Source organism: Phaethon aethereus (assembly GCF_964289735.1).
Source record: "Phaethon aethereus genome assembly, chromosome: 1".
Classification (NCBI taxonomy): domain Eukaryota; kingdom Metazoa; phylum Chordata; class Aves; order Phaethontiformes; family Phaethontidae; genus Phaethon; species Phaethon aethereus.
In genome coordinates this window covers 107,811,461-107,832,350 of record NC_138575.1, presented here as the reverse complement: position 1 = coordinate 107,832,350, position 20,890 = coordinate 107,811,461, and the positions used below count along the sequence as shown (strand labels likewise).

Here is a 20,890-nt window from a genome sequence, read left to right as displayed (position 1 = left end):
TTTAACCATACTGACAAATGACAGATTTAAAATCCACTTCCTCTATTACTTGAGTGCTCTAACATAGACCTGAAAGTATGTCCTTTACCCCTACTGGAAAAGACAAACAAATAAGCAAGCAAAAAAATATAATTAATAAATGTTCCATACCTTGCAGGGCGGTACTCTCCACTATCTTGGTAGAGAAAAGAAGGAAACTACATTTCAAAAGCTGCTAGAGGACTTAGGATCCTATGTTGTTCTAGTTGGACTCATGCCCTTAACTCAGTTTTTAGTAATTTTTTGAAATCTTCCCATGAATAGTATTTATTGGATCCATTGCTTGCCGAAGTAAATGGACTGTAGTTGGATGGGCATTGGATCAGTCTTACCACGAACAGATGTGTTATGGCTAGAGGGAAATTAATACAGGCAGCAAAAGATCGTAGTGAATCATAATTTCTCACTATATTCAGTTCAAGCTGTGCCCTGATGGATGTACAACGCTTTCTCAGCGGCGCTACCCTGCCAGCACCACTGCAGAGCCTCGCCTGTCACAGGGACACAGTTTTCGGAATGCTAACTCAGCCGTTTCAAACTGCATCACTTTGATACACTTGTCTGCCTAAATACAGCCCTTCCGCTTTGATCAGGCTGCCAAAATAAATGTGTCACAATGCTTTTTCTTTATCTCAGTTTAGCTTCTGGAGAGCAGATTTTAAGAGCATCTGCGGCTACAAAAAGACCTTAACCTTAATACAAGGACATTTTCCAACCAAATAAGCAGAAAACTCATAAAGATGCCATGTGGGTATTACAAAAGAATTAATTATTCAGATTTTAAAATGAGCTGCACCCACTCTTTTATAGACTTGTTAAGAAAGAGATCTCACCAAGTATATTCCTTCTAGCTATTATATTCAGACTCACGTGGGTTTAAAAAAAGTATCACTTATCCTCTCTATTCTGTTCTCCTCTGAGTCCCTACTCGCTTGATAATATTTGTACCTGTCTTGGTTTGGATCGATATTCAGCATGTTGGCAAGCACAGAAACACAGAGACGAGCCAGTCTGACACACTTGCATGTGTACATGTGAATAAGCTTATAATTAACTTCTACTGAATTTATATATAAAATAATTAGCTTAAAGTGCTTAAACAATAGAAGTACATTCTAACGTATTTGCACGGCAAAAGCATGTTCCTGTCAATAACAATAGGGCTCTACAGCTCCAGCTTGTGCTCCTGGAAGAAAGATCAAACAACTTCTATTCTCAGTGGTGTTTTTTGTCTTTTTCTGGAAAGGTAAAGCCTCAACATTCTGGAGTTTAAGGGCAGCCAAATAATCTTACTGTTCCTCACACTTTTCTAGTTTATCAAGGAACAGTTTTGGCCAAGAAAATAGCTTTAGGCAGATTAAGATTAACAAAGCTTTTTCTTTTTCTTTTTTTTTTTTTTTTTTTGTTAAAGTTCTTACATTACAGAATCACAGACTGGTTGAGTTTGGCAGGGGCCTCTGGAGGTCATCCTGCCCAGTTCCCCTGCTCAAGCAGGGCCACCTATGGCTGGTTGCCCAGGACCATGTCCAGGTGGCTTTTGAAAACCTGCAAAAATCAAGACTCCACAGCTTTGCTGTGGAACCTGTGCCAGTGCTCAGTCATCCTTGCTGTGAAAAATTGTTTCCTGATGTTCAGAGGGAACTGCCTGTGTTTCAGTTTGTGCCCATTGCCTCTGGTCCTGTCACTGGCCACTGCTGAAAAGAGCCTGGTTCTGTCCTCTTTGCACCCTCCCTTCAGGTATTTACGTACATTGATGAGATCCCCGCCTGTTATTACAAACTTCGGTGAACGTTTATCTCAATATTGTCTACTCTTTTATTAAGAGTAAAAACTGGCTCGCTATGCTGATGTGCTGAAGTGAAGCCTAGATTATGACTGCCCAGCTGTTAGCCATGTGTTACAAGTAATCTTGCTTATTAAGAAAAATGCACACCTCCTTTACCTAAACAAACATTTCCTCTGAAAATTCTTCTCTTCATTATAAAGCCTTCCCTTTGGGATGATTATGCTGTTTATCTGGCTTGTATACCCGCACAAGATCTTGAATTTTGAAGAATTTCCACCTGGGGTTGTCTGAAATGGAAACACTGTGATTATGGAAAATTTTATTTTTTTCCTCCAAATCTTCAGTATATTCTTGCAAAAACGCCAAAGTGTGTGTGTGGCGGGGAGGCAGGGGGAAATCAAATGTTGAGTGTGATATAGATGCCAGCTCTATTTTTAAATTTTTTTTTTAGAGAGGGTTTATTTAATTTCTCATTGCGTGCTGATTATTTTGATTATGTTATGGATATAATTTTGCAAAGTAATTCTTAATAAACCCAGAATTAGACGTGTTTCTATTTATGCATATAAATTTTGCATTAAAATCCAGTTATCCCATGGGTATTATACAGATACCAATTTGTGTGCATTTTGTGCAACAATATTCACACCATTCCCACAAATTCCTACAGTATATAGTCCAAATAAACTTTCTTCCTATTGTATCCATTTGATAACGGTCATGTATTATTAAATGGCTACAATTTGAAGGAAAAAATGACCCCTAAGCCATTTTCAGCCTCCTGTGATGTACTTATTGTTCATTAAAAATCGTCTCTAAACTCTATATAATACCTGAATGATGCACAGGAGTTTCTTCCAGAGAAACTGGCATCTTTCTCTTCCACCAGACTTGTATGCTGCATTTGCCATTTGAGGTTTTGTAAGAAATCCAGAACACTAACTTTGTAATCACTTGATCAGTACATTCATGATCCTTTCACCTTCCTTTTCCTTTCTCTTGTGCTTTCTGTCAAAGTTTGACTTTCCCATTGATGTGAAGACTGCAATATTATCCATCTGGTTTTAAGCAAAAAATTAAAGAAAAATAATCTACATATGAAATGATGAAAGGCCTCATTATGCATCAGAATACAAGTAAAAAATCTTACTGAAAATGAAGCAAATGATACCTTGCTATCCAAAAGTTTAAATCTACTGAAAAGCAATTTGGTTTCTCTTGGACTCCTAACAGAAAGAGCAAAATCTTGTATACGGCTTTGCACTAATACAGAAACAAGACAGAGAAATTTATTCTCCTAAAGATTAGACAGAAGTAAATCCAGAAAATAGTTTTGCAGTGGTTTTTGAGTGGGTAAGTTATGAGTGTTTGAGTGGCCTGGTTACTCCATTCCAAGTTTGCAACCCTTGTCTTCCTGTTGGATATTCAGAAATTAGCCATGAAATTAGGAAAAAAGAGAAAGAGAAAGAAAACAGGAGAATGAAGAAACTGGAGTTTATTACCCCACAAGAACCACCTGATGGGAATAAAAGGAAGAGTTTAAGAAAAGGCAAAGAATCTAGTAAAAAAGCTAGTGCAGATTTGGAAAAGATTATTTCATACTATTCATAGTTTGGGAAAAAAAAATTACGGTTCTGCCTATACTTAGGAGTGCAAAATATTTTAGGATTTTCTGCAATAAAGAAAGCATCAGTGAGTTTTGGTAGTAATTTCTCACTGCCTTTTAGGAATTATCAGACAGAAACCCTATAAATAATGTATTGTCTGGTAAATTGTACCACAGAAAAATGTCTCCTTTCTTAAACAAGGGTCACTGAAAATCAGTGTGGGTCCTTCTAAAAAGCTCTCTACAATGTTTTAACACTTGTGGGTGATGGTTCAACTTTTTAGGGTTTGTGGATAAGTAACGTACAAGAATCACACACCCACATAAAGCACTGAAATAAATGTCTTGTAGTACTTCCAGAAGGATTTGATAAAAAAACTCTGGATCTTCCGATAGATGTTGGTTTTTATTTTCTTATTCAGTGTTGATCTATGAAGCTGTGACTCTGGGACAAGAGTTGCAATTATAAACAGTGCTAAAAGGAGAGATCAGCTTTGATGGGAAAACCTAATTTGATACATTCTTTGGGTTTTTTTAGATTCCCATGTATTGGGTTCAACACTGTCTCCCACAATATTCCTGTATGCAAGCAGGAACATTATGGTCTGGATGGATGGATCACCGCATGAGTAAAAACATGATGATTCATCATCTCAGAAGGGAATGGTTAATGGGCTGCCAGGCTACCTGGAGGACAGTAACAAGAAGAGGCACCACCAGGGCTGTCCTGGGACCTGTCCTGCCTAAGCTCTTTATCAGGGGCTTGGAGGAGGTGAGGGAGGGCACGCTCCTCACGTTTCCAGGCAAAACCAAACTGGGAGAACCAGTCCACATGTCCAGCAGCAGGGCTGCCAGCTGGAGGGAGCCAGACTGGCTGGAGGAACGGGCCAAAAGGAACCTAATGAAATTTAACAAGGACAAATGCAAAGTCCTGCTGTGGGAAGGAAGGAAGACACCCCTGCATCCATCCAGACTGGGGAGCAGCTCTGCTGGGAAGGCCGTGGGGCTCTGGGCTGGCAGCAAGCTGAGCATGAGCCAGCAGCCTGCCCTGGCAGCAGAGGTGGCCAGCAGCATCCTGGGCTGTATGAGTGCACAGGTTCAGGGAAAGGGATTATCCACCTCTACTCAGCACTCATCTGGAGTACTGCATCCAGTTTTGGGCCTCCCAGTACAAGAAAGACAACGATAAACTGGGATGAGTTCAACTGAGGGTCACTAGGACAGTCAGGGCTGGAGCACTTGCCTGGAAGGCTGAGGGACCAGGGCTCGTTCAGCCTGGGGAAGAGGCAGCTACAGGAGGACTGAACAGCCACCTGCCTATACCGGCAGGGAAGTCACAGAGGAGATGGAGACACGCTCTTCACAGTGGTCCATGGCAGGGTGAGAGACAACAGGCATAAGTCAAAACAAAAGAGGCTCTGACTGAATATAAGGAGACATTTTTTCCCTATGAGGACAGGCAGGCAGTGGAGCGGGTTGCCCAGAAAGGCTCTGCCAGCTCTGTCCTTGGAAATTTTCAAGACCTGACTGGATCAAGCCCTGAGCAGCCTGATCTGACCTTGTAGCTGACCCTGCTTGTGCAGGAAGTTGGACTAGAGACCTCCAACAGTTTCCCCCAACCTGAATTATCCTGTAAATCCACAATGCTATATAGTATTTATTATGAAAAATTACCAAGAATGTAAATATCTGAATTACAATAAATTACCTTTCAACATTTTTCCTTTCCTATAATACCCAAGAAAGTGCATTATTTTAGATACAGTAAGTGAGTGTTGTCACCTATACAGTGCATTTTACTGCTATGCATTTAATGAGACCATGTATATTACTAACTTCCTACTTCTTTAAATAAAACAAAGTGCCTGGCTAAAACAAAAGACTAACTTGTATAACACACCCTGATGAGGACGGGGAGTGATCTCCTCTTACCTTTCTCATCCTGTGATAATTCATACTCTTTTGATCTACTGGCAGAAATTTGCACTTCTGAACATCTTCACAAATTGCTTTGCATACTTAATTCACTGAACTGACAGCAGTGTCTGAGGGTAATTTGCTCTGTCTTTACTCTTGCTAGGAGGCCCTCAGCAGAAAGCCTCTCATCAACTCCAGGGGTTCCTGTCTGTGACAGTCCAAATGGAAAAGAGAAAGTATAATATGCTGTGAACGCCTTTTGTTTTGATTTTATTAGTCTCATGATTAATTAGGAACACATGAACTCAAGATTAAAATGCTCATCCTGGGGAATCAAACCTAGCATGCATAGCCTATCACAAATTTAAACCTCTGGAAAGGAGATTTCAAACTCCTGTGTGGAAACTGTTCTGGAGACTGCTGCTGTAAAACATCCTAAATTTCTATCCTAAATTGACTAGGGCCCATTTTATGCCTGCTTATTCTTTTGTCACGTAGTAACATAGGAGTAAAAGCTTAGAATCACTCATTATAAAAGCATACATTTTGAGCACTGTTTGAAGAGAGGCTATGTAGCAATAACTGGATTTCTTCAAGTTGTATAGGCAATGTGCTCTGTTAGCTAATTTTTTGTTTTCTGTGTTCTCTAAAAACATAAAGCAGGCAACAAATGCTAATCGCATCCCCTTTTCTTTAAGGCTTCTGTCAATATAAGCTTTCTACTCCCTGATTATTTTACTAGCCCTTTCCTGCACCTTCTCTTGCTTAAATTCACCTTCCTGAGATATGATTGTTTAGAGCAGTCCCTAGTATCTTAGCTATATAGGGACATATACTGCTACTAATGTAATTTTTAGACTAATTCTTCACACGGTGTTATCTTTTTTTGGGGGGGGAGGTGAGGTGGTGGTGTCATTTTAAATTGGTCTGACTGCTACTAGAAAACTCACTAACTGGTTGAGAAACATGGGATGTCACCATTGCTTCCTGTTTCAATCAAAGCTCTGCCTTGAAGTATAACACAATAAATGGAGGAGGAGATTTTCTATAAACTTTTTCGTAAAAACTGGCAGTGCAAGATTTATATAAGTGGGAGTATCTGTGCTCCAATATTGCTACTATATGTTTTAAATAAATTATTATTGCCCGAACATTGTTATTGTTGACAGGCAATTCTATCAATCGGTGTTATATTTACATCTATATTTTAGTGCAAATTAAAAAAAAAACCACCACCTCAGTATCTGTGTCAGAAGAATGCTTGCAAAGAGAATCACAAAACTGAAAAGACCTTTCTGGCAGTTTGGATTGACATGGGGAACAGAGAGATTGCTGATAGACAAGAGCAGGGGATTTTTTTTTTTTCTTTCAGTCTTTCTTCTTTTTTTTTTTTTTTTTTTTAATAAGCATAACAGTATCCATCTGTTCCTGGATTTAGAGTGCAGATGTACTCTAAGAAGTAACTTTGTAAAATTGGTATCATGGGGCTCTGTGTTCATTCTCCCGGTGACTTGAGAGTATACTTGCTCAATCTACAAGTTTTAAAAAAGAGGAAGACTATGAAAAAGGTCTTAACTCCTAGCTTTGCACATATCCTGAGATGCAAAAGCCAAGCAGAAGTCTACAGTGTATTACCGCCAGGAATAAGGATTCTGTAACTGCAATTAAATTAATGTTGCTGCCATCTAGTCTAGTGATTCATTCAGCTCTATCAGCTGTCTGTTGGTTCTGCAGTGCAAACAAGTCTGTGTTTTTCTCTTCAGGTTGTTGGACACGATGAACTCAGTGCCATATAAGACATGCCGATAGCTTACTTGGAGTACTCATATGGAAACAAGATCTTTGTTTTGTTCAGCCATCACTGCCTACCTGCTTCACATTTGAAATTACAGCCTCCTCCCAACCCAAAATATCCAAACTCTACAACCTACATCTTCATTCACCACATTTTGCATTTCATTAGCCAAACTCTGCTTTTCTTTCATGCCTTTTTTCCCAATATTGTTCATTCTTTCCAACTAAGCCTTGAACTAAAGATAATAATTTAGAAGGAACATAAAATCAAATAGCAACTGTTTCTTTACAACATGCTTATTTGCTATCCTGTTACATATCATAGCTTTTTCTCCTCTCACGTATGTGCATTTACTACCTCTACTAACCTGTTAGAAAAGAAGTGGTTGAAAAATACTCTGTTTCTCACAGGATAAGTATTACCGTAGATTTCCACCTTTGATGTCAGAGAAATCTTAGAAGTGTTTTCTTGAATGTGTTTTTAGAACTATTGCTTTTGAAACCACTCTCTAATACATAGGATAACCTATGTAAAATTAGTGGAATAGTAGTGTCTCAGAAATGGCCACGCAATGAAGATTTCCCCTTCATTTCTTAAAATGGTCACTAAGGGCAATGTCTTATTTGACATAGGACAAGCAGTGATCCACTAGGAACAATTCTCCTGATCACATAACAAGATAGTAGCAAAAGAGAAAGGTAATGTGAGAAAAAGGGATGGGAACCCTTGTCATACAAAAGAACACCACCACAATGATTTCATGATTAAAATTGAAGGCTAACTTTGGGTCACAAGTGGGAACCGCAAGATTTCTTTACATACTGGAAGAGTCTTTTGAGAAAATGATGAATAAAAAAGTTTATTTGGAAAGATTCCTTTAAAAAGCCATGAATCTACTTAATGAGGAGTGGTGATTCTTGTCTGCAAATGTTTGACTATATAGTGTTAATTTAACAAGCTGTCATTCTGGTCTCCATAACACAAGCGATACTCTGTGATCTGTTAAATGATCCCCGATATTTGCGTCACAGTTGATTTAACAGGAAATGTGCTACTTCCTGGAGTATAATGCATGCTCACACTTCAATAGCATAGCACAATGCAATCTTAGAGATTACTCTACAGCCGTTGACTATGTGGAAAATAACTGAGGCTCATACTTGACGCTTACTGCCCTTGCACTATTTTGGAGAGGAAAAAGGAAGCCTGTGAGCTAAGAGTGAATGGTTATTCCAGGCTGGCAAACCACATGTGAAATCTGTTGTGGAAATATTAATTACTTTACTCTTCTTGAAAATCTGCTCTAACAGGTAAATATTAAACAGCAAAATATGTTTAGCAGTTTTAGTCAAGGCAGTTTTATCCTATGCTCTTCTTCACATTTCCTCGTGCCCAGCTCCCTGCTGCAGGCTTGTGGCTCTCAAAGCTCCTCGGGCACTAGGGGACATCATTCAGCACATCATCTGCTCCATTTGACCACTAACCACAAGCTCTTCTCTTGAAAATCCTGATGTTATTTAAGGCCCTTCCTTCTATGAGCTTCCAAATTCTCCATCTCCTGAGTTCCTCCAGTATCTTCTTTGGATGATTTTCCATATTTCTCATCTGATATACAGTGGGAACTCTCCTAGGTCTTTTTCCTTGCTTCCCTTCCTTTTCTGTTTGTACTTATCTCCAGGACTTTAACGAAAATAATAACGATGGGCAACTTAAGGGTTTCTTTCCACTCTAAAATAACTGTCCAAACAATAGTCTTTGTCTGACATCTCTACAGCCTAAACTTGACAAAGAACTGAATTCCTGCTTGAACCTTCCATTCCCCTGCCTTCCTTTGGTGATCAGGAAAGACTTCATTATATTTTCTGGTGCGCACTCCTATCACCTGCTTCTCCTTTCAGAACCTAGATCCAAACTGGTGGAAAGGTAGGATTACTTGCCATCGTTTTTAAGAGAACTACATCACTGCTAGTCACCTAAAGTTCCCTTAAAGTCTGTAGAAAGAGAAACAGGCATAGTTATAGGGCATTTCAGAAAACCACTTTGGATGTCTTCCTTAGGGCAAATTAAATACAACACAAAGTATCTAAATCATATGCTTTTATCCTATTGAATGTCACTGTGATCTGGCCTGTTCTTTATGCACATAGTTAAAATAGTAATTTGGATTTTTACTATTACACATCTTAACTATACAATTATTTTCCAATCTGGCCTTGACAGACTAGAATTGGTCTTTTGTGAAGATGTAGACAAGATAATCTTCCTGGCTCATTTCTTTAAACTGGCTGAGTTACATTTAAAAGTTCCTGGTTTTTTTTAACCCTAAAACCTTTGCTGAATCAATCCACATATGTCTAGCATCTTTAATGTGCTACCTATGTGGTCACATCAACTTTTAGATGTCTCTTGTTCTTAGCCTTTCTCTCATATCAAACATGCAAGAGAAAACCTTCCTATAAGCTTCTTCAGTCTAACAACTGTGTCATGCATATGGAACAATCCTCAGCGACTTAACTTCCTTTCTTTCTTTGTTATTTATTCAAATATTTATTTACACTACAAATACTTCCCAAAAGTGATCATCTTTAATATAGTTGTGTATACAGCCTCTCCATTTGGGTCTACAATTAATAACAAATAATAATTATTTTGATAATGAAAACCTGACCTATAAAAAGTGCAACAATCTGTTGGATACCACATTACTATATTGATTAGGGAGATTAAAAAAATCTAGAATTTGGTCCGGTAACATACCAAGAGTCATGAAAAGTCAAATACAAGTTCATCATTTTCCCATAATAACGGTCTTGAAATTTATCAACAACTTCAATCTTTATCTGAAACAGCTTGGGTTAGCAACTTGTCTCTCCCCCCTGAAACCGATGTCTTTCCTGGTTGGTATGAGGTTACTTCTCAAGGCAAGTGCTCACATCCACAGTGGAGACAAAAGAACCTAATGGGATAGCCAAAAATCTCCTAATTTAAAGCAGGCTTTAGGAGAACACACTGAAACACTCTCTAGGAGTCATGTACCTCCACTTAAGAACAGTATGAAACAGCTGCATGTATTAATCCTGAAAAGCATATATGGAAAGAAAAATATGTAGGAAAACATTATAATCTTTAACCCTGCAACTTCCCATACTAGTGAATGCTTTGCTTATTTACCTTACAGCTAAACTTATATGGAACTGGAAGGAAGATGTGCCCTGCAGATCTATCACTGCTCTTAGCATGAGTAAAAATTATGATGCTGCTGTGTGACAGCAGTTATCAGCTTGTTTGGATTTTGTCCATTCAGACACCACCTGAAGATAAAAATAAGGTTCAAAAATAAACTGCTGCTTTTTTTTCCTCACAGGTCCAGACATGTTAGGAATGGGTCAGAGAATTTTCAGTACAAACAAGCTTCCGGAATGGTTTTCCTTTTGGAGAATGGAATTCTACAGGTAAGAGAGAACAAAAAATGATCTGAGAATACTTCCATAAAATCCAAGAACTCCATATTAGGCCCACATAAATGGGCCCATAAATTGGGAAAAAATGTAACTCTACCTGTAAGATTTTATTACAGTTAATGTTATTTTTTAAAATCCTTACCGATTGCTACGTAACTGTTGGACTAATTTTAATAAATACCTCAAGGCTTTTCCGTGTAACCCAAGGTATACACACATAGTGCCACCGATTGTTATTACACAGCGAAGAAAAAAAAATACTGGATCATTAAATTTTTAAACGTGAAAAACTTGGTCTTTCCTTCATCCAGTGCTTATTCAAACAGAGCCACAAAAACTCCAATTAAAGAAAGCCAGCCATCCTCTCGGTTTGTATCTTTGTTCAGCTTGTGTTTGCTCCTAACTTGATCCTGACCTTCGTGCTTGCTTGGAAAATGCCTATTCAAATCCAGCCTGGAGTTAAGATCCAGAGCCTCTGGGGAGCTACTAGACCGGGGTTTGGTGTCGCCCGTCTCCCCGGGTGACCCCATGAGTGACAGAGAAACACGCTGCATCCCCCCGCGGAGGCCTGGCCTGGGACGTGGCGCCCAGGCGCGCCTTGGCACGGGCGAGGGACGCTGGCGGGCGGGCATGCACAGGAGGGCTTGTGCTCTGCTCGGGACGTCGTCCCATGTGCCCACGCTCAGAGGGGAGCTACGCTCTTAAACACCACCTCATACGCCCTCGACACTGCCCGGCCGGGAGGGGACCAAGCCCCCAGGCAGCGCGGCCTGCAGGCCCTGCAGCCTCTGCCTGCCATCGCCCCCCCGGCACGCTCGCCGTGGCGCGCCCCGCGCCAAGCCTCCGGCCCCTCTCCGAAACGCGCCGGTGGGAAGAGGCGATGGCGTCTCCTCCTGAATTCGCACCCCCGCCACTCTCGTGGCTAAGGGGGCTTGTGGAGGGGCCCCTCTCCCGCCTACGTGGCCAGACGCGAGGCTGGAGGCTGCTGGATGAGGGAATCTGCCTGCTGGGCACCAGCCCCAAGTCAGGGAGGGCAAGGGGGCTGGAGGGGGGCGGCTGCTCTTCTCTAGGCAACACTGAGCAACCTTATTAGTAATAGAGTCTGACTGATGGTCCCAAGTAAATTAGTGGCGATTTAAACATGAGACCCAGGGATCACCATTCCCAGCCCTGTTTTCTGAAAGCAAAAATCTGACTTGCAGTAAGTTAAAAAAAGTAGTCTTTAAGCTATATTAATTTTCATTTTGTCCATATGAAGACACTATATGCATCAGGGAGTGCAGATGTGCCAAACTCGGGGCGGGGGAAATTAGAAAAAGATTAATAGGAATATTCAGAAGATAGAAAAGTCTAGATAGTCCACACGCAGCAGGGTTCATGCTGTGTTTTTCTAAGAAGGCATTGATCTTCTTGACTGAGGGGAAATTTGTACTGCTTTGTTTCTTTACCTTTTTAGAAAAAAAAAAAGTATTTTAAACTGGAATAAAACTATGTGTCATGGTTTTAAACCACATGCAGGGATGATTGCAAGGGGTAGGCAATGAAAGCCGTAACCATTGTAAGTGGTGTATAACAGACCAAAAGTTTATGAATGGACAAGAAATTACTCCCTCTCTCTTATACCTGCCTATCCTTTTCTTGTATCCTGTAAGACTGTCTTAGTTATGGATATCCAGTTCACACACTTTGGTTAATAACTTGACTACATGCATTTTCACACTGTGTGAGCAGTAGCAGCACTAGTAACCCACCAATAAAGTATCTGGAGAACACCTTCCGATTAAACGTCCAACTCATCCTCCCTCCTTCCCTTTCCAAAAGTTGCTATCACCGGAAGAACTAATACTTACCGTCGCAACCTAAAAGTTAGTTAGATCTAGAATCTGCCGCTGTACTGGACCACCGGTTCATGAAAACCCTGGGCTCAGGGGCTCCGTAGCTGAGGCCGGGCTGTGGTCAGCAGCGGGACTCCTGGAGCTGGGTATCGTTTCAGTGTGAAGAGGAGTTACAGAATTGGGTCCCTCAGCGATCACTGCTGCAACACTCCGTATGGTGCTGCTTATCTGTGGCTTTTCTTATTTGGCCTAGAGATACATTTCTCTAGTTTATGCAAAGCAGAAGGCAACGAAACAGATTCTCCTCCATTCACACTGCAGTTTCATTTGGATTTTTTTTTTCCCTGCTGCAATATATTTTACTTTTGTTTGTAACAGAAACAAAGAAAAAACAAAACAAAATAAACATATGGAAAAATCCTTTCCTTTGGTCTTTGGAAAAATTTATCTGAGATGCTATATCGCCTCATGCACTAATATACACAGTTCAAAGCAAAATAACGGGTACGTTGTTTTGACAATAGAAAAATACTTTAAACATGAAAATAACTGAAATGTAGTAACACACACAAAAAGACAGTCATCTTGGTGAGTTAAAAGGCACAATAATATTTCCCAACAGTACTAACAATGTTAAACTTCTAGGGTGATGGTGAAAGAGAGCCAGCTAGCAAAGATGATTAAAAAACCCTCTAGAGGTTGTAATGGCAGATGTAGGTGGAAAGTATCAGAAGTAGGCAGTCAGGAATATTTTGGAAAGATGCACTCTACCTGTGTAGCCCAGCGAATTGTCACCGTTATCAGAGGTGGGGAGTGGTGTCCCGCTGTCGTTCCCCCTCTCTAGGTCGTCGGAGTCTGTCGGAAACAACACCAGAGCTGCTGATGGGGTCACAGGAGTAACAGCAGTTGCCATTTCGATCACAACACGTCCAGACACAATTAAATCCCCACATGACAGCAAAAGCCACAGTGCCAGCGCGGGGCACGCTCCCTCCTTTCCCTGCCTGCGCGGTGGTGCCCAGCGAAAGGCGGCTGGGAGCATTGCCCAGGGTCCCCGAAACGCTGCCCGCTGCCCTTCTCTGCCCAGCCAAGTCTGGCTCCGCAGCCCGCCGGGCGCAGTGGCCACCCTGCCAACCAGCCAGCACAGGCTGTGGTGAGCATATGGGGACGGGCAGGCAGGGGAGCTGAATGCTAGCATTGCTAATTTTCCACCTTATTGTTAATCAAAGCTATTGACTGCGATCACTCCCCATCATCGCTTCATCTCCTGGCAATTACAGGCTCAGGGGACTTCACCTCTTTGTGGGGAGGAGGCGGGGGGACAACTGTGTCTTGGCAAGCACGGGGGGGCTGCTCTACCTCTTCTGGAAGATGGGGCAGTGGAGAGGGGTAGTACCCCTCTGTGAAAAGGCAACAGTTTAGCAGCACAAAAAGTAAGATGCATTTTCTGAGTTGAAAGATGCTTGCAAAGAAACATTCAATTTTAATGTCACATTAAAAAAAAAAAAAAGGAAAGCATCTGGTCAGCTAAACACATAAATGAACACATATTTTAAGACCCCAAGATAAATTGCTGATCAAACCACCACAAAGCACTGCAAAGATAACTCATAATAGTGAACTAAATAATTCAAAGCAAAAAATAAAATAAAAATCCCAGTGGCTCTGAAAACAAAACAGCACAACCCAAAGGAATTTGTTGTGAATATCACTGATTCTTTTTACTCTTGTCTATATGGCTTAATGTAAAACTGTTTATTAAACTAAAATTCTGTTTTAATTTACCTTTGATAGTGCACCGTATGACAGGCAACACCTAAAAAGAAACAGTCATGTTTTGTTTAAAAAAAAAACCAAAACTGCAGGAAGCAAATCTCTTGTCAAGAAGATCACTACCACAACAATAGGCTCCTTATTTCTTTTTCCTGTTGACAGGTGTCAGATAATTTATTAATAATTGTAAAGACCCTGAATAGGAAAGATATGTTTTGCTCTTTCACACACAGACACATTCTGGACTTCGATAATGACTGAAAGTAACTGTACCTTTTCAATAAAATGCACATGCAGTGCTAAAAATCATTCTGAAGTTTCACTAAACACCTAAAGCAACTATGTATGAGATTAAAGTAGAAACAAACATAAGTGGATTTTTTTTCTGAATGCCTGATTTTACTAGCTTAGTCAATCTAATTTTTAAAATGTGATGCCAAGCATTCATATTCAACCATTTGTCTTTTAAACAATCTTATAGAGAGAGCATCCTTAGCAACCGAAATCTTTTTAATGAATTACAAAAGAAAAATAAAAGCCCTCCAGACCAATCCACTTAAAGGGACTTATTAAAAAAAAAAAAACAAAACTTTAAAAAAGCCAATGGAAGGATTGATAGCATGCCTTTGAAAACACTGCTGTTCAAATTAAGAAAATAAAAGACAAAACAACCAAACACCAAGATGGTGTTTCATCTTGACAGATGAAAAAAGTGAAATATGTTCATTTATTGGTCCATTCATCTTTACTGGCTCACTAATGGCCAATGTCACGTACATCTTTTAAATCCGCTCTGAAAATGGCTGCAGAGTGACTGGATCAACATTCTGTTTTTCCAGATTGCTCATTTATTTGCATTCAAAGGTTGTTTGGGTCAGAGTTTTAAATTACAGCAGTAAAGCACAGAAGGATGGGACTTTTTATTAAATTAAGAGGAAGAGACTGTGCCTATGTTTTTTAAAGAAAATGTTTATAACTGACTACAGAAAGATCGGACCAAGATTTCAAGCAACGAACCTGCTGATCACAATTTTGAAAGATTGATTGCCTTCTAGGAGATTTAACCACATGCTACTCAAAATGATGAAGAAGGAAGATGCACTGAAAGCTACTGGAGTGTTCTATGTGTCAGTGTAATGTCCGGTGTCATGTGCAAAATATAATTGCATAATGAATTGATCTTTTCTACCCAAGAAACTCCTTTGGACATGGCATTCCCAGCAATGGGCCACCCTCTTCGTAACATCTCACACAACAACCAATGTTAACGCCCTTCAGTAAGGCTCACTTCGGGGTTTAAATAGGAGCAGTCTCCATTTCAGAAATGTTGTGCTTTTAATACAACCAACAAGACATAAGAGCAGCAGCTTTAAAAAGTAGGCTGCAACTGCTTGCAGCCATTTAGGCATGAAAATCTTGGTTTCAATCTGTCCACTGACAGAAATGAGGAGAATATGCTCTTTTTAACACTACTGATATTTACATGATATCTGCTAGTGACTGTGCACTTATTATTTACAATCCAAAAGCGTACAGACATTATTCACTCCCTCTTTCTTTGAGAAATGCTAGGTTTTGACCTAGTCATGAAGTACAGGATATTCAACGAACGTTCAGTTACGGTCCCTGGCTGGAAATTACTTTCACTAATGATGATTGCTGAAGTTCAGTTCTATGGATGCTGTGGATGAAGTCTACCCATTTCACAGAATGATAACTCTGCACCTAAGTCCTGCATTTCAGGCTGTGGCCCCTTGCACTGGGCTGAATTTAATTTCAGCTCTGTCACAAGATCCAGCTTTGTCCTCACTTGAGAGTCTCTGTTAAAACTTAACAGAAATAAGTACTATTGACTCAAACAGCACATTTCACCATGAGACTGCTGTGAAAGCACTCTGTTGAATGGGTGGTAAAGGGCCTGAATATTAAGAAGAGATGTATTTCTTTTGACTACTTTGCTGTAGGAACAAGCAATTTTCCATTTAGCTTTGCTAAACATAATGAACGATTTTACATCATTACACTTTTTGAAGTAGTCACTGTGCCAAAAAAAGTGAAGGGAATGGATTACATAACCTGGAACAATTCACCTGGTGTATGAAAAATTTACAGCTCAGTCTGAGTCAAAGCGAAGATTGAACTCACTGTGTCATCTCTTAGAGAAATGCCACAATCACTCTATAACAGGGTTCTCATCTAGTTTGAATATGAAGGGGTAGAGGTTTCACAGAACTGACACAGAGAGATGTCTCTCAAAACAACTTTCCAGTAAGGCTGAATGTTTTGGTTGAGTTTCTGTATGAGACGGGAGGAATTTAAACCAAGGTCTCTGATATCCTAGCTACTAAGGAAAGTCTATTTTTAGTAAAATAACACTTGCATTTTAAAAATACCTTAAGCAGTAATTGGTTGATTCACTAAGCAAAAAACCCCCAAAAAACAACCAACCACACAATAAAACAAACAAGCAATCAAACAAAACAAAACAAATTCCAACATTTAATTCAACAGAAAATTACTTTTACCTGTAAGTATGCAAAATTTCAGGAAGAAGGTAAAAGGAGTTCCCCCCCGCCTTTTTTTTTAATAGTCCCAAATGGATTTATTTTGGAAGAGGAAGACGAAAAGTGAAGCCTTGACTACCAAAGAGAAAAAAAAGGAGCAAGCAAGTGTAGTTGCTACGACACTCTCACAGCAACATTTAAGAGAGGCATCATTTGAGAGGAGGAACCACCCTCATCATGATGAAAAATATCTCATTCCCTCTTTCAACAGCCATTTCCAGAGGCACTATCCATTAAGTTGGATAAACACCTTAAGGCATTAAAAAAACCCCAACAAACATCTATTTTGACTTGATAGGAGAGTGCTAAGTTTACCAGCACTGAGTGGTCTAGATTTTTGGTGGAATGGTTTCAGGTTTAGTAAGTGTAGCCCAGTCACAGATGGTACCTTCAAAGAAGCAAGAGGATTTGGCTTAATGATACAAGTTCAGAACAAGTTTAGGTGGTTGAATGGCAGTTGGGATAGCATCAAAGATTTATGAAAATGTGGGAAACATTTGCCAGTTAAATTCCCACTGAAATCTGTAAGTTACTCCATTTTATTGGACAGCAGCAGGAGTAACTAAACACCATTCATGCTTTAATTTACATATGTTTAACTCTTAAAAATGATCAGAAAACCCAAATCTTAAATAGTTACTACAGTATTCATTCTCTCCTCTCCTACAACACCTCAAACCAGACAGATAGTGTTATCTGCACAGCTACTCACGTTCAAGTGCATTGTGCATCTTAACCTCAAAAATTGTACTAAATGCTTTTAACCATGGCTTTGCTATTCATAGAAAAGTCATCAGTGATTTTTTTTTTTTCCCCCAACGGTAATAGAAAGTGATGCCATCAGTTGTTGCTGCTTTTGTACCAGGGAGATATATCTGTATGACATGTTTTATTGATGATGCATCCTTGAAAGCCCCCAAATAATTCAGTATTGATGCCCTGGCCCATCCTCCTGGAGGACATAAGAAAAATTGAAAAGACTTAAACAGACACAACTTCGTACTACTGTAGAAATCTCATGTATCTGAGACTATACACAGGTAATAGTTTATCGGAAATTAAAGCCATCTACTGAAAAATGTCTGACTACAAAAATAGTAACTGTTGCCTTACTTAATTCCAGAATATCTAACTTCATTATTTCTTGTTACGTTTCTCTAAATTTCATTATCATCGTCAGCTTGGGGGTACAAAATTGGGAGGAAACAGCATGAACAGCATTTTGCAAATGAACATTAGTAAAAGATTAGGGTGGAGCAAATTAATATAAACTACTATCAATATTAGAATTGTGTTCTACAAATTGGATCAATTCCCATTGATTCCTTCCTAGTGATCTAGAGGAATTCAGGAAGAGACATCAGGAAGAAAAAAAAACCAACTCTGACCACATCAAACCACAACCTGAGGAGAAAATAAATTAGTAGCCTGTTTTTTTTCAGCATTTTGATTTATTCTAGGTTTTCATTGGAATTACTGTAGAAATACACTACAATATGTCTTATGGAATATTTGATTGAATTCTATATCTTCATTTGGTTACTCATAATGACAAACCATTTTATGCTGTCAGAGTATAGTTAAGTAAGGCTAATACCCAAGGGAGAACTACTGTTAAAGTTAATTTAATACATCTGTGAGGGAAGTACTACCTAAAATTATATGTTTATTCAGAAAAACAAAGACAAGCTTTCAAGAATGTAGGTCTATTCTTCAGATCTGGAACAAAAAGGAAAATCTTCAAGCTATGTACAGAATTGGGAATAATTAGGCCACTCTTAGACTATCACAGCTTCCTAACCACTTGCAAGTCTATCTCAGAAGCTTATGCAGCACAAGGCTGATTAATCTGTTTCATATTAGCTGAAAGGAATTATTATATTATTTTTAATAAGACTTAATAGGGCAACTTTCTAAAGACATTCACATTCAGCCAGCTAACTTGTTTAATTTGGATAACCATAGGGAGTTGCGACCATTTTCATCAGCCAAGAGTCTCCACAAGTAATTAAGAAGCTCTTCATTAAAAGTTTACACTACTCAGCTGTCTCATCTTGAAAGTTAAGAAAGGTTTAAGCTAAGGGGGAAAGGCAAGAATTGGTTGTCACATAATAGCATTAATCTGAGGATCTGGCACAAGTAAATTACAAGTAAATCCGTAAGGATGCTTTTTATTAATAGCCTATAAAAGTATGTTCTAGCAACTCAATATGTGGTTCCAAAAATAAAATGTATACTTATGTACAGGTACAGAAATGTTATTCACTATGCACAAGAGACAATATTCTGATGAGAATAGAATACTTTGTGGTGTAAAAAAGCCTTAGGAACAGAATTTTCTAAAACAAGGAAGAATACAGCTTTTATTTAATGGTTTGAGTATCTTTTTTTATTGTCTTCAAAGAACATATGCATACCACTGAAATCCTGACAAAACCTCAGTAGTGGATGCTATTTAAACACCTTTCCTTCCCTTCATTTTCATGGTTCTTTCATAACAGCCTTTAACTCAGTAACAAGCAAATGAGGACTTCTAGTTATGCAAAAGCAGAAAACAACCTCTCTATCTTTACATTGCTAGTAAACAACCACTTTGCATCTTATTTATTTGTTTTGGAAGTAGGTAGTAAACCTAGGTGTTAGCAACTTCAATACAGATCCAGCAAATGTATTTTACAGAGTAACATAACTTTTTATGTTTTAGGTTTCTTGGGTGTTTTTGTTCTTGTTTTGTTTTGTTTTGTTTTAAATCTGCATCATTTGCTTTCAAATTCTGAAGCTGAACTCCCATCTGGGACCAGTCATGCAGGAAACCATACAAATATAATTACATAGCACGATTTCTGACTGAACACTTAAATTCTCCAAACTTGGTCTTTAGCAGAGAGCACATAAACATGCACTATAAAACTCTGATGCTCCCAAACCTGTCTGTTGTCCTGTCTCCACTTCCTCCCACACCTTGACTTCTCCTGGCTCCTCCTGACACTTCTTGGGTTGTCCCTTGTAGCTCTCTCCTACTCTGCATCTGCTCCCATTTCTTCCCCTGCCAGAAAAACCCGAAGGTAACAGCCACTCGGCTAATTAAACGGTGCTGGAAGTGAGTTAACAGGTGGTGGCCCCAGCTGCTTCTGGGTAGATAAGAGACCCATCACTAGCCTGTATAAGGCACTATGATTAATTAGGACAAGAAACCATTTGCTAAGGAGGGACAACCAGATTTATAATGGATTTTTCTTCTCTAAGGCAACAAGTAAACTTTCTGCAGAAAATACAGAAATAAATGACTTCTTCTGAAGTGCTCACTAGTCATTTTGACTATGTTCAATATGGCGTATGCATAAGACTTATTTGGCATAGGTTTCTTCATATCAATATTTTTTACTCTCTTTTTAGTGCAAGCTCTGAATGTGACCTTACTTTAGGAAATTTCCTCTCATTTAGAGGCTCTTTTATTTTGTTTTCTTCCAAGTAAACTTACATGTTTCTCAAGAGAGTTCGGATTACTGTGGGAACTACTATCAAGACATTTAAATAATAGCAACTAGCACCATGTACAGCTGAAGAACTGGTTATGCAAGCTTCCCATGCAATCCTCCAACTCCACTGGTCTTCTTGCAATGATCCCCTAACCGTTGTAATCAACTCTATGAGACTACACCCAGCTCTCCAGACATTAACCCCTGGAGCTGCTGCTTCCATTCTTTTAGCCATGGAAGGCTAAAGGCTGAATTATGCAGCTGCTTTACAAGTAGCTGCCCCCAAAATAGTAGCAAAGAACTGGGTTCATTTCCTCTTTACTGTAGAACTTGAACACGGCAAGAAACCCACCATGCTTAATTAGCCCTTATGTTATTCAGCTGAGTGGTGAACTTAGGAAAGGTGACGAATTTCCTTCATTAATGATGATTACAGACAAGCAATGAAAATGCAGGAACTAATTCAACACAGCAACCCCAACAGCCTTGCAGTCACATGATTTGAAATTAAAACTACCGTAAGAATGACCATTGAAAAGTACACAATTCAAGAGCTGAGAAAGCCCTTTCTCATTCCCTTGCTTTTCTGTATATGCAAAGTCATCTTCCGAGTTATCAAAGATACATCTGCAACA

At 39.4% G+C, this 20,890-nt stretch overlaps 1 protein-coding gene across 1 annotated transcript in view; it reads right to left on the bottom strand.

Moving 5' to 3' along the window:
* The window catches only part of ROBO1 (roundabout guidance receptor 1), a gene marked incomplete at both ends in the record, with an annotated part of 532,959 nt that overhangs the window by 366,967 nt on the left and 145,102 nt on the right, over positions 1-20,890 (bottom strand). Inside the window, one exon of the mRNA XM_082008056.1 lies at positions 13,211-13,294. Coding sequence (XP_081864182.1) covers positions 13,211-13,294 — 84 coding nt within the window. The remainder of the gene's footprint in view (positions 1-13,210; positions 13,295-20,890) is intronic.